General features: G+C 38.9%; 1 protein-coding gene across 1 annotated transcript; it reads right to left on the reverse strand.

Annotated features, from left to right (window-relative positions):
- Positions 1-356: 356 nt before the first annotated feature.
- Positions 357-14,884, reverse strand: LOC108996317 (protein PSK SIMULATOR 1-like). The gene is made up of 13 exons (XM_018972152.2): positions 14,694-14,884; positions 14,227-14,613; positions 13,496-13,821; positions 13,248-13,340; positions 13,053-13,143; positions 12,105-12,195; positions 4,903-5,000; positions 3,404-3,473; positions 2,904-3,007; positions 1,600-1,716; positions 1,268-1,344; positions 1,120-1,164; positions 357-982 (listed from the first exon to the last, which is right to left on the reverse strand). Exons 2-13 carry the CDS (start codon positions 14,545-14,547, stop codon positions 523-525), a joined length of 1,893 nt encoding a protein of 630 aa, XP_018827697.2. The 5' UTR covers positions 14,548-14,613; positions 14,694-14,884; the 3' UTR covers positions 357-522.
- Between the last annotated feature and the right edge of the window lie 428 nt (positions 14,885-15,312).

Genomic DNA, 15,312 nt, shown 5'->3' on the forward strand with positions numbered 1-15,312 from the left:
ATATACGTAATATTACATATAGTCGTAGCGTGCGTAAATATCGTGCAATCATTTTTAAAAAGAATGAGATACACTAATAAAAAATTAATATGAATCACGTATTTATTCACTTTGTTCAAAGAGATTACATGACATTTGCACAGTCGTGAAATAAACTAGTACTACCTACACGGATTCAAGCACGGAATTGAGACGCGAATCCAGCAACAAATGGTAATTTCGTTTGTTGTGTCCGTGTTCCAATTTTGTGGTCCAAAACACTATACTTTTCTATCCAAATCAATACTTGAAGTCATGCTATGCCAAGTAAATCATTGTCCCAATGCATGATAAAGAAATCCAGGGTGTGATCGATGGATGCACAGAAAGTTGACTCTTTTTTTTTTTTTTCTATATCGTCTACAATGGCATAAATACAGTACATTTACACTAGCAGACCGATTGTTTTAACTTTTACCCGTATCTGACTCTCTAACTCAACTTTAAAGGCCTTTTCCATTCTGTAAAGCATGTAAACCACATTCATGCGTGCCCCTTTTCAATGCCTAACTCAATGACAGGAAGCCCGGAAGATGGCTCATTAGAAGACAGCAATTTCTTGCTTCTTCTCCTCGAGGACTGGTTGTAACTCTTGCTCAACCTACTTTGCTTTTCAAAGATAGCCTTCCCAGAGCTATTAAAATCCTGACTCTTACTGCCGCCTGCTGACCATCTTTTCTTACTTACACGCTGAAGCATCTCCTGCTCTTCGCTTGTTAGCACGGGTGGCTTGGCATTGGTGGATGGCTCTTGCTTGGGCTGCTGAGTTGTTGTTGACCTCTTCCCACCACCGTTTGTATTAGATTTACTTTGGTTGATTAATTGGTGAAGCCACAATACTAGCTCAATTACATAGGCTTCAGTTTTTTCCTGATCTGCATGGTGGAGTGTCTCAATTCTAATCACATCAGTCTGCACAGTGGCCTTCCTGTGTAGCTCAGAACTGTATGAACGGAAATTCATATCTTATAAATAACATACAAAAAGAAATAACAAATCCCGGTTCATCTTAAAAATAAAAAAGGGAAAATTGACAACTTGCTAAGGAAAGGGAAAAAAAAGGTTATTATTGTTACTCACCCGGTACTCGCCCACTCCCCAACCCAGCCAAAACCATGATGGGCCCTGATATAGTTTATATGCAACCAAAAGCAACATACTAATGATTAGACAAAAAGCCAAGACAATTTTCACTTATAGGAGTCAATCGAAAAGCAGGCCAGCTTACTTGGCTGTGTTTGTGGCAATTGGAACGAGCCACTGCAAAGTCTTCTCCATCTCAGCTTTAATATCAGTAATAGTGAGCTACAGGAAACGAATTGCAATAGGAAACTCATCATCTTGAGTTGGGATAAGAATAATTTATGTAAGGATGAATTCTATATAAAGCACTATTCTAATTGAATGAACATGTAAGTGGAAAAAATGGTGTATAGTGTTTCCCAATAGGTGTGGGGCAGGGGGGACTTGTACTCCTGGAGATTAGATCGGTACCCAAAGAACCTTCAACGCCTTGTCCAAGGAAAAAAATTAACAAAATGCCACCAAATGAGATTATACCTCTACTTTAGCATTGAAAGGTTGTAGTTTGGAGCGTAGAGCTGATTTTATACTAGGTGGCAAGCTCTCGTATAATGCATCCCTTGTATTTGGAGCCGCAGAACTTGAGCGGAGTACCTGATTTCATCAAAGCTGACTGAATAAACTCATTTAAAACTTTAGAAGTTGAATGACATAAAGTAGCAGATAACATGTTAACCAAGGAAATAACCAAAACTAGGTGCTATTGGAGTTAATTTGGACAACAAAGTTTGGCTGGTGATCCAACAACACTTTTGTCATCAATTGTCTCAATCCATTTGGAAAAACACTTAGGATAATGCAGCAAGATATTCCTCAAACAATATGGTGTTTTTCTAAGAAACAATATAAAGCCTAATGAGACTACGATGGGAATAATCCCATAAATAAGTTTTCTGTTGAAATTCGTCTGTCCTTCAGTACTGAAGCCTGCCCCCTGGATAGAACAGTGTAGTAGTAGTCAGTCCAATTCACAATGTCAGAGCTTCCTTCCCTTTGCCTTCACATTTTCATTATCTGTGGCTTCTGATGTACTCAAGGAAGAAGAATGCCCATTTCAAGATGCAAAAAAATAAACAACAACAAACAAACATATCTTCGATAATTGAATGCCACATGTATCTGATGCCACATATCCAAAATCATATCTTCGATAATCAATTCAATGCCTATCCAGACTTTCAATTCTTCACTCCTAGGAATGATAATTAAGTACCTCTTCCATATTACGCCATTGCTAAATATTGTTGATGGACATTGGAGCATTTTTGTGCCAAGAGAGCTCTGTCATTAAGTACCTCTGTATTTCAATGATAACAGCTCATGCTTTGGATCAAGGTGAAACTGGAGTCATTTGAAAGCTAATTCTTTAAGTAGGTTATAACAACCAATTCAAAAAATCTATTTGCAAGCCCACTTCCTCATAACACATTCAAAAGTACTTAATTTGATTACGAAGATATTCTTCCCACCATCCCATGCTATTTAGCACCAAATGTACTTGACCTAATCTTCTTTCACAATTTGCTAATTGTCCCTATCTATCTCTCAATTTCTTCAAACCAGTATCCATATCTTGATTACAAGTTACTTTAAAATTCCCCAGATAAGCTAGATATTCCATACAAAGACCTGAGAAATTATGAGTTACTACAACTAACAGCGATAACAGCAATCATATAAGCTTATTACTAATTGTATTTCCAGGAAATCCAGAAGAAAAATAAAAAGTGAAAGAAACTACATAACATGAAAAAGGCAGTTAGAAGTGATGGCACACTTACAAGATTATCAATTTGGATGACTATGTTTGCATAATGCAATGAAAGTCCAGCAGGTCCCAATCTCTGGCGACTGCTCAGGGATTCATCTACTGGTTTGTGAGCGTCTGAAAATTGCAGACAGCGAAACATAATTAACATGTTTGTTATAACTATGAAGCATAGATCGCTCAAAAACCAACCAACACAATGGTGAACCTGGATTAAGAGAACAACCACCTTAAAATGTCACTCTAAACCGCATATTATTTCACAAAGGCCTAATACAAAAAATTTGTTTCTGATCACACACTGATTAAAATTACAAAAATCCTGCCTTGCTTACTGAAGCTATCCTTGAAAACGAACTATAAGTGATGTATTTGACATGATAAACATGGTGATGACATTGATGATAATATTATTATAGGTATAATTGGATTTTTGAACAATATATTACTTAAAAAGATGAACATGAAACAAAGAAAGCTTAAACACAGTCAACACTCTAAATGCAGACATACCAGTACTGCTGAAGGTATTATGGATCTCCAAATGCAAGAAACGAACAATATCTACAAGCTTCTCCATCACCTGTTATCCAAATTATTGTATGTCTCAAGCTAATATTTTAAATTTGTAAGATTAATTCTTATTTCTAAGGAAAAATTCATTTGAGTACAACTACAGCAGAAAGAAAGATTAAAAGTACAATGGAAAGCTATTACAAGCAACCAACAAAATATGCAAAAATTCATACAGAGAGACCATTATTAACACCGTATAGATATTTTGTAAGGCAATAGTTGCATTCTTGGCTTGTTTCTCTTCACTTTCTCACAATCTCCCCCACCCCTCTGGCGTATACGTTCTGCCTTCTGTAATGAGTACTCCCCACTCTCACATGGCCTATGTGATTGGGTTGGTATGACACCAGCTCTGATGCTCCACATACCAGATTCCTCTTGACTCTCACCTTGTGAAAAATTTAGCTGCTTGTTCTCTCCACAATCTAGCTTGCCCAAGTACAAACACTTTCTTAAGTACCTTTGCCTGAGATCCATTCACTCTCTGGCCCACTTTCTCTGTTTAATTTCCTAATCGCTTTGTCATTTTTTCTGTCAGTAAAAATTGTTGACAAGCTATAGCTCATGCTACAGATATATGAAAATTACAATATCACAGGGACGTCTTCTGCTTTACTAATCAAATTCTTTGGGTCCATTTTCACGTTACCTATTCAATGTTTCTTGACACAATCAATCAGAAAGCCCCAAGGGAGCCATATTATGGGAGCCCAAACTATGCGATTGAATAAATCCTTTCCTATCTTTTGTGGTTCATGGACTGTTTCTTGTTCCCCTTCTTCAAACTCTGATTCGTATTGTTCATAGCGAAATCACACTAAATTATTGTTAAATTTTATGATTACAATGTAGGATCACATCTAGCATTTCCTCTTTCCATCTACGACCCATGAGAGCAAGTGGAGAACGACCTTTGGTCAGGTGGAAGCAGGTGTCTCACACCTTCCTGCTTCTGCACCCTCAGTCTTAACCAGTGTCTCTGAATATGAGGTATTTGGACCACAGCATATGTGATCAACAGTGGCTCTTGGTCCATTTAAAACCAGGTTGCAAATCATTTTCTCAACCCTAGCCTAAGAGACAAGTAATTCATTTCTGGGCCCATTTTAGTATGGGACCTAAACTTGATGACTTAAACCAATCTTTTAGGGAGGGGAAGTCTGTTAAATGATAAAAAAAAATCAGAAATTTTCCAAAAAAAAAGGGTATAATCCTTTTTATACAAGTAGTCAAGGATTTTATTGAGCAAAAGACAGTCCAAGTACATAGGACATATTCAAGAGAAACACCAACTAGAAATGAACGATATGTTAGCAACACCAACCAACAGATCTAATGGTCAAAAAATCCATTAAGGAATTATTCATAAATTAGTGTTAAACACATTGAGTTAGCAATTTCTCCAGAAAAGCTATTCAAGAGGGTAGTAAAATTACCTCTTCCATGCTTCTGGACCAGAGGGATTTTTTCTTTAAATTTTTTACTTGCTTTTTTTGGCTTTTCAGTTCTGCCTTCATGATCCCAAGGTTGTCACCTACATGACAAATAAAAATGGATAAAATAGATGAATCTTCATATTTATTTACAAAACTAATATTCTCCATGTCATTTTACTGAAAACAAAAACTCTCTAATTCTGAGTTACAATACATACAAATATTGTAAAAACGTTTGGAGGAACTCTTACCAAGTATTATTAAAAGCATAAAGGCTGCATTTTTTTCAGAAAAAAATGGTTGTATTTTTTAATTTGGGTGGGGATGGCCCCCTTTAGTCCCCCTATCTCCACCCCAAAGTTACATATATAAAAAGTCAGATGAACTTAGGGCTCGTGGCTCGTTTGGAGAGTGAGATGAGATGAGAATTTTGTGAATAGTAGTAAGATAATTTGTACGTTTGGGTAATGAGATGAGATGAAAATTTCTCAAAACTTCTCACAATTTCCTTCCCAAGCATAACTCAAACACAAAACACTTTTCAATTTCAAATCTTCAACTTTTTCTTCTAATCATTACGAACTTTTACAAACTTCAAAACAAAACCCAAAAATCAATAAAAAATTTTCAAACTTCAAAACAAAAATAATAATAATAAATTATATTCAAACAATTTTTTAACTTTATAATATTTTTATTCAACTTTTTTTCTCCTTTTCCAAAACCCCATAAAACATCTTAACTCAAATCATTTCACTACTATTCATATAATTCTATTGGGCTTGTTTGGAAATAGATCTCATCCCAAAATTCTCATTTCATCTCATCCCATATCAATCCCAAACATAATTCAAATACAAACATTTTCAAACTAATTATTACAACTTTTTCAAACTAATCATTACAATTTTTCCAAACTTTCAAACAAAAAAAAAACAATTCAACATTTTCAAATCCCATACAAAAATAATATTATAAAACTATATTTTAACAATATTTTAACTTTATAATATTTTTTATTCAACTTTTTCTCTCTCATTTCTTAAAACCCAAAAAATACTCAACTCAAACTATCTAACTACTATTAGGTTTAAGTTCTAACTTACATTGTGAACAGCTTTCATATTACTCGATATTATTTATACAATATTTTCCCAGAATCTCATTTTGCTTGAATCTGTCAAAATTGGCAGTTTAGTCTTCATAAAATTTCTCTCCTCGAAGAATCCTTTTTGAGTGAGTTGGTTTTCTCTCCGTACAATCTTCCAACATGAGTGAGTTTTCTGGTGATTCTTCCCGGGAATCATATTCTCATTAGTTTTTCCTTCAGACTGATATTGTGCTGAGTTAAGATGGGTGTTGTAAAACACTTATTAATAGAAAATAAGATGTTCATCTTATCTCTAGAGGGGGGAAACTGTTTTCGTATTACTGAAGGAGGTAGAAAGTTTTCAAAGGTGATGTCTTTTAGTAGTCCTTGCTCCTGCTGGCTAGCAAACACGATGGAGGAGTGCTATTTTGCAGAGGGAAGAAAGGAGTTTTACAAGACTTTTCGAGCTGGGTCCATGGCATTAGTTTCTCATCGGCGTGTTAATTCTTTTGGGTATTACCTGGAAGTAACTGAATACGGTGGTCATGGCCATCGAGGAATGCTGGTGTTTCCGGCAGGGATGGAAGGTCAGGGGTGGAAAAAGCTGTCCATGGATAAGAAGCTTATGCTGTCATGCTCCTCTAAGGTTCAGGCAATGGGTCAGGAAAGGGGGAAGAGGAAAGAGGTGGGTGGGCAAGCCAGGTCCTACGTTGAGGCTACTGGTGGAGGTAGAGTAGGCAGGGTGGTGGTGCATGGCAGTACATGTCAGAAGATGGCTTCTCAAATTGGAGAAAAGGACAAGAAGAAAGGGGGTGCAGGGGAGTGCTCTCGGGTTGTTAAAACTCCTTTACCTGAATTAGTTGGAGTTGTTGTGTCAAGCCCCTGCACATTGGAAAGAGAGGAACATATGACCCTTTTTGAAATAAAACAAGAATTGAAAGGTGTGAAGGGTGAACTCAGTAATTTGAAGAATGCCATTGAAGCACTGGTAGAAAACTGGGCCTAGGAGTGGGCTTGGGTCATCAGGGTGCTGGGTTAAGGCTGAAAGCCAAGATGGGCTTGGGCCGGTCACGCCAGGCCCAACCCAAGTGGAGGTGGCGCCTCAAGAGGGCTGGGCCTTCTCCAGTGAAGGGCTCGAAAGCCACTGGGCTGTGTGGGCTGCTGGCCCAACAACGTCAACGACAATTGCAGTTGACAACCATCGATGGCTCGGGGCAGTCATCCTCAGGGACTGCTTCCGGCGATATCTGCAGCAGAAACTTAGTGCCGGAAGTGTTCTTGTTTACAGAGGAAGGTGCGTATCAGACGGGTATGTCATCGGGAGGTTTCTCGTCTCGTGGGGTGGCACATAAGGGTGCGATGGACCCCTCTGGGTTGCCACCACTCATCACGGCGGCAATAACGACGTCGCTGGTGTCTGTGGTAGTTACGATCCCGCACAAAGCTTCAGAAGAGATTACTGGTTTCTCATCGGAAGGATCATTGTCTTGTGGGGTGAAGGGTGCGACGGTCCCCTCTGGGTTGCCTCCAGCCATCTCGATGGCTCTAACGTCGTCACCGGTGTCTATGGAAGCTACTATTCCGCAAGAGGCTACAGAGGAGAGGATGGGTGAGCTGTTGGGTGGGTCGAAACATTGTGAAAAATCACAAAACTTGACGGAGGTGTTGTCTGGGCCATCCCTGTCATCTTCAACTGCACATATACTGTGTATGGCTCTGGAACCTTCTTCAGCTGCCGTGAAACCCATGTTGGAGGACCATCTCAGTGCGGGTAGATTGGGTAATCCAGAGGACAGTGCAATGAAAGGTATTCTGGTGATTGAAGGAGGGGAGGATGTAGTGAAGGGCAAGTGCCCTGCTGAGGGGATAGAACCCACTCCTCTGAACTCTTTTCATCCAAGGGTCTCAAGTTGGGTAATCCAAAAAGCCATGGAAATCAAACATATTGTTAGGATTACATGTGTGGGCTTTGAAGATGAATTTTTTGGCATTACTCACAGCTGTTGAAGCTGCAAACACACCAACTAAAGCTGGTCCCTCGCAACCTTTGGACAAAAAAAGAGAAAGAGAACTCAAGAGGCTTATGTGGGATATGAACGATGAGGGAGGGGAGCGAAGTTCTTGTCGGGGGCATGGGAAGGGATGGGCATCAATGGTTTTGTTATGAAGCCAAAGATTAGATTTTGGAATGTAAGGGGGCTGAACGAGCAGGCCAAACAACTCCTAGTCAGAAACTTACTCCAACAGTGGCAGGATGATATCATTTGCTTGCAAGAGACCAAACTAGAACTAATTACAAGGCAAATAATTTGTAGTTTGTGGAGAGGGCATCATGTTGGGTGGTCATATCTACCTTCCAAATGTGCTTCGGATGGTGTTCTTATCATGCTCGATAGAAGAGTGGTGGAAAGAGTAGAGGAATGTGTGAGTGAATTCACTGTGGCGTGCTCCTTTGTAAATGTAGAAGATGGGTTTCGTTGGACATTTGCAGGTGTAGGACTGACTCAGAAAGAAGCTTATTGTGGGAAGAGTTGGCTGAAATCATTAGTTGGTGGGATGTACCAAGTTGTATAGGGGGAGACTTCAATGTATCTCGCTTCCCAAGTAAACGATCATACGAGGGAATTCTCTGATTTTATTTCAGAACAGGAGTTTATGGATATTTCACTGACGGGAGGCTTATATACTTGGTCCAATACTCGATATCTCCCTTCTTGGTCGAGAATCGATAGATTTTTGTTAACTTCAGAATGAGAATCACACTTTCTTGATGTAACTCAAAGACGCTTACCTAGAGTTTGTTCTGACCACTTCCCTATCTTTTTGGATTGTGGAGGCATCCAATGAGGTAGAAGGTATTTCAAATTTGAAAATATGTGGCTTAAATCTAACGGTTTTGTAGACAGGGTCAAACAATTGTGGTCTTCGTATGAGTTCCAAGGATCTACAAGCTACATTCTAGCAAGGAAACTAAAAGCGTTGAAATATGATTTCAAGTTATGGAATGAACAAGTGTTTGGCGATATTATATCATAGCGACGTTCCCTTATGAAGGCCTAGAGGGAGAGGAGGAGGCAAGAATTCTTAATGAAGCTGAAAAAGTTTGCAAGAGACAGGTAGTTACAGATCTTGAACGAGTGTTACTAATGGAAGAGACATCTTGGAGACAGAAATCCAGGGCTTTATGGCTTAAGGAGGGAGATAGATGTACAAAGTTCTTTCATAGGATGGCTAAATCGCGTCGGAGGATCAATACTATAGACACTTTGATGGTTGATGGTGTAGTTTTTTCAGACCAGCCAAGTATTGAGGAGCACTTGGTACAGTATTATGAACATCTTCTATCCGAACAACAATCTTGGAGACCGTTAACAGATGGGTTGACATTCTCAGTCTTAGACCAACAATGTGTCGGGTGGATGGAAAGGCCCTTTGAAGAAGAAGAAGTATGCAAAGTTGTCCGTGGTATGGCTAGTGATAAGGCCCCGGGCCCTGATGGTTTTACTATTGGCTTCTTTCAAACCTGTTGGGAGGTGATCAAGGGTGATCTTATGCGGGTTTTTCGAGAGTTCCATTATTATGCTAGTTTCGAAAGAAGCCTCAATGCCTCCTTCTTAGCACTCATACCAAAAAAGGTGGGGTCAGTGGATGTTCGTGATTATCGTCTTATTAGCCTTGTGACAGGGGTCTATAAGATTCTCTCCAAAGTGCTAGCAAATCGACTGAGTACAGTGATGGAAAAGTTAATTTGGAAGCCACAAAACGCATTTGTCAAATATAGACAAATTCTAGACTCGGTTCTAATTGCAAATGAAATATTGGAGGGACGTCTCAAATCTCAAGAACCTGGGATAATCTGCAAATTAGACATGGAAAAAGCCTATGATCACGTTAATTGGAAATTTCTACTCTATTTACTTGCAAGATGCGGTTTTGGAGAGAGATGGATGAAATGAATAGAGTTTTGTATCTCAACAGTTCAATTCTCTATTTTGGTGAATGGTTCTCCAGTGGGCTTCTTTGACTCCTCCCGTGGGTTGAGACAGGGAGATCCACTATCTCCATTGCTATTCCTATTCGTCATGGAAGCCTTCAGTAAGATGATTGTAGGGCTTGTGGAATGTGGTTTTCTCCACGGTTTCTCGGTGGGGAATGGTAACTTCGACTCTCTTGGTATTTCTCATTTGTTGTTTGCTGATCACACTCTTATATTCTGTAGAGCAAATCTCGGACATAATCTTTGAGGGCCCTACTTCTTTGTTTCGAAGCCGTTTCGGGTTTGAAAGTTAATCTGTCAAAGTTTGAGATGGTGCCGGTGGGGAATGTTCCTGATGTGGCAGCTCTAGCCTCTCTCTTGGGATGTAAGGTATCCTATTTACCTCTTCAGTATCTTGGCTTACCATTGGGTGCCTCCTTCAAATCAAAGCAGATTTGGAATCTTGTGGTTGAAAAAGTTGGGGGACGAGTTCAAGTTCCATCTGGTCAATTGGAATACCGTATGCACTCCAATTTTTGGGGGTGGATTGGGTATTCATAACTTGACTAAATTCAATCAAGCTTTATTGGGTCAATGGTTGTGGCGGTACCAAAAAGAAAGGGGGGCTTTGTGAAAGTCGATCATTGATGCACAGGTTGGGGAAGCATGGTGCGGTTAGTGCACGAAGGAGGTACGTGGTTCACATGGGATAGGGTTGTGGAAAAACATTAGGAAGGGTTGGGAGACTTTCAGGAGACATACACATACTAGGGTGGGCAATGGCTCTCGCATCAGATTTTGGTATGATAAATGGTGTGGTGAATGCTGTCTCAAAGACTCATTCCCAACCATTTTTGAGTTAGCACGAGTAAAGGATGCAGCGATAGCGGACCTTTTGGGCTTTTTCTAATGGCTCCCTTCAATGGAATGTGGACTTCATTAGGGCAACCCACAATTGGGAGATGGAAGTTATTTCATACTTCTATGCAGCTTTGTATTCAGTACGTATGACTGAGGGTACGATGGATGGGATGTTTTGAAGCCCTTCCAAAAGGTAGATTCACGGTCCAATCACTTCACAGAGTTTTATCAAATTAGGGCAGGCTCTCATTCCCATGGAAGAGCATTTGGCAAACCAAAGCTCCTTCAAAAGCAACTTTTTTTGTTTGGACAGTAGCTTTGGACAAAATGCTCACCACAAATAATCTAAGGAAACGTCGATTAATGGTATTAGATTGGTGTTATATGTGTAAGAAAGATGGTGAATCTGTTGATCATTTGTTTCTACATTGCGAGGTGGCCAGAACCTTGTGGGCTGACTTTTTTACAGGACTTGGTTTATCATGGGTTATGCTCGGTAGATTGGTGGACTTTCTAGCACGCTGGAGAGGTCTTCATGGAAACACACAAGTTGCAGCAATATGGAAAATGGTCTCTATATGTATGTGTTGGTGTATTTGGCGGGAGCGAAATGATAGAAGCTTCGAAAACCAAGAGAGAACAATAGAGGAGCTTAAACTTTTTTTCTTTAAAACATTGTTTTCTTGGGTGGGGGCTATTGTTTGTAATGGACTCAATGTTCATGACTTTCTTCTTTCTGTTGTACATTATAGATAGGTATTTCAAATGTATACTTCCTGTGTACTTGGGCTTTGCCTTTTACTATGAATAAAACTTCTTGATTACTTATCAAAAAGAATTAACATATGTTTTAAATTCCTCGTGGAATTATTTCCTTTGGGACAAATGTTTGAGGTTTCCTACCTGATTTTTATTACCTTGAATGGCTTGCTTGGTATTGTTAATGCTTGTATGGCATATACTTTTCCCAATATCTTTAAAATTCATTTGCAGTTCCATTCCAAATATGTTTCATGCCTGGTGTTAAATCATCTTTTCCAATTCATATGACCAAAAATAAAATTCCAGTTGTTTCTATCTAGGTAAAAAATGTAACTAAAAACTTTTCTGTTCTAATCTCTAATGTTTCAAGAAGATCTTTATTTCCAGGAATAACAGTAGACCTAGTGACTACTCCTAACACTAAAATAAAAAATAAAAAAAAGAAATAATGTGTGTGCACCTCTGCATGAAATGAACAACTGCGTTTTGCAACCCAAAAAAAATAGCAATCACCTTTCTGACTGGCAAATGAACTGTCCTCCTGACACCTACGCTGATATTCTTGCTGGAATCGGTCCAATGCATTCAATTCATGGTATAATTCCTGAGAACAGAAGAAACATAAGAGTTTTCTTCCTTTAATATTTGAGTCAGTTATATGCTCAGTCAATTGCTTACAGTCTGGAGATATGAACCACACATAATGATCCTACATTATGTCCTTCATTTGCAGCAGCTGAAGAGTGTATTAAATGAATTGAACCTTAACTACTGCATCACTCAACATGGAATGGAGAGAGAATGACACTGCTGCTTCCCAAGTATAGTTTAAAAAATTAAAGTTTATTCAAATTTCCTTTGTTAAACGTCATCTGTGGAGTTGGATTTTCCAAAAGCAGTCACTAAAGGTTCCTCTCAATAAGGACAGCCTTACTAACCTACCAGTCGGATCATTCTGAATACAAGTACAACCATCCAGCGAAAGGCAGTCTTAAAGGTGATGCCATACTCTGAATACTCACCCAACGAAAATCAATACCATTTAACCCCGCAAAGTACACAGAATTTGAGCAAGATTTCCCCATAAATATTCATGCAGGACACAATGTGGCTACACTACTAACCAACACATAAACTATTCACTCTTTTCCGTTTATCTACTCCTATAGCAAATAAATTTTACATGCCTATTCTCACACCAAAAATTATCTCAGATTGTTGAGCCGAAGAAAAAAAAATAGATTCGCAAAAATATATATAACTGGATTTCTGATATGCTTACAACTGAGATTACCTATTTACAAAAAGAGAACAAATTTTCAAGGCCATCAATTCAGCTTCCAGAAACATCCATAAGATTTGTGAATCCAAAGTTTACTCATCCAAACTTTTACACCATCTAATACGTTCTGAACCAAACAAAAATGATTTCTCCTATACAAAACAAAGGACAATACTCACAGCTGTAAACTGAACCGATGTCATGAGTTGCTGCATCACCAAATCTGCTTCGTCCTTCAGTTGGTTTTGAGGGGTAAAATCTCTGCTGATCCTGTAAAGTGTATCAGAAAGTCACCAAGTAAGGACAGTGCTGTAACTTGACATGTATATCGGACTTTATAGCAAAACAAAATAAGTAAGCAAAATTTATGTTACTTCTCAAAATAGCGGTCCAAGTTGTGCCACTGAGCATCTTTACAACGATTTCCGAAACGAACCACCTCTCCTGAAAATATTTTCAACTCCTCCCTGTAAATGTAATTTAATCATTTATCTAAGATTGAAGTCCCAAAAAAACAAAGAAAATGATTGTATGAAAATTATTACAAGCAACATCAACCATGGGAAGAAAACCACAAAATGCAAGGCAATCATAAGGATTAGCTACTTCATCCACTATCCACCTTTTGTCAGCTGCAACAATCCGTAGGAGTTCATCCATATCTGTTGAAACTAAATGTTGCACTCCATCTGAAGGAAGCACCACTTCTTTCAGGTGCCTAATACTTCTTTTTGAAAGGGATTGCATCAAATTCGAACCTTTCATAATCGTGTTTGCAACCTCAAATGCCAAAATCGTAATTTCATTGCCTTTAGTTGCTGCTCCGGAAACAAAACCACTTCCTGAATTCAAATTCGTCATGCTGCTTCCAAGCGTGTCCAGGACTTCTACTGCCTTTCCAAGCCCAAGACTTCCAGCCTTCCCTAACCGGGAACTGACCTCTGAGACCTGGAGTATTACACTGATTAGAGCTCTTTTACTGGGAACTGATTAGGGCATCTTGATGCCTTTACTAACCAAACAGAACAGAGAAGTAACGAAGTAGATTCTAGTAAAAGTGGGAAGTCGAAAGCAGAAGACAGCAACAATCTCCATGAAGCGTGCACTTTAGAATTATGGTTCTCTACAATTCAACACCCCCCCAGGGCGGCGAAACATACTTTTATTTTAAGTAGGATTCTACTGAAGCCAAAAGTCAGGAAGTATAAAAGAGATGCAGAAAGAGAGAGAGCTATAACATCAAAGAAGAACACGTGCAGATTGATTATTCTGAAATAACTCATTCATTCAACGGTGATAAAAAGTGAAATAGATAATAAGAATATGAAAATATTTTTGCCAAGAAACACCTACCTTTGCCACAGCTGCCTGCCTCGACCTTACTGATCTGGATTTCTGTGACAAAGGCCCCCCCGGGTTGTAGCGAGGAATTCCATCATAGAAATCATCAGGGCCAGTCGCCCCGTAAAGACCTGCTGCTGACGCACCCGTTTCACGATACTCAACGGGTTCTTGTGTCTCCTTCTTCGGTTCTCGTACTTCGTACTTCTGCGGTGGCGGAGCAGTCAAATTACTACTCTTCTGCACATTCGACTGGAAACGATCACCGGTATACCCATTCGCTTTAGAAACCGCGTACTCCTCATTTGAACTCCTCGAACACAGCCCTCCCATCGTCACCAATCACCACAATCACACAGAAAGCGCTCAGTTCTTGGGAAGGAAGACCTTTTTTGAATTCTGCTACATACACCGCCGAGATAGCTTGATCAAATAGAATCGAAAATAGATAGGAATTTGGGAAACCGAGGAAATCTTACCAGGGGCAATGACGGGGGAATATTGAGAGTCACGATGACGGTGGGTGGTGAAGTCTGTGGAGGGAGGCAAGGAAAGTCCACCCTCCTGGGTCCAATTGGGTAGTTAAATATTGATATTATTTTCCATATTGGTTGGATCACTTCCGAAAGGGAGAGAGAGCGGGTAAAAGACCCTACGTTGCCTTCTTCTCATTTTCATGGATAATTACCGGCTTGGACTTGGAGCTGTGAGGAGATCCATGTTCAAACATGGCGGTTGTTTTTTTTTTTTTTTTTTTAATTTCTTAAATACATTTGTTTCTTCATCTCATGGTTCTCTCGTTTAGTTTTGGACACAAGGTTGAGATGAATTTAATTTTTATACGAGAAGTTAAAAAAATAGTAGATTCTATTTTTTTTTTCCATCAACAATCGAAGTTAAATTAAGAAGTTTTTAATAATTGAGAAATATAAGGAGACAATTTTATTGATCTTAGATTATAATTTAAGAATGCAAAATACTTTTCCCTTCTTTTTTTCTAATTTCTCATCGACAATGGATGATAGATTATTTTATTAACAGTCATAAATTATTTTAACTGCCATTAACTGTTATTCCAAAGTCACAGTTTTTTACTAA

Source organism: Juglans regia, chromosome 1 (genome assembly GCF_001411555.2).
Source record: "Juglans regia cultivar Chandler chromosome 1, Walnut 2.0, whole genome shotgun sequence".
In the NCBI taxonomy this organism is placed as follows: Eukaryota; Viridiplantae; Streptophyta; class Magnoliopsida; order Fagales; family Juglandaceae; genus Juglans; species Juglans regia.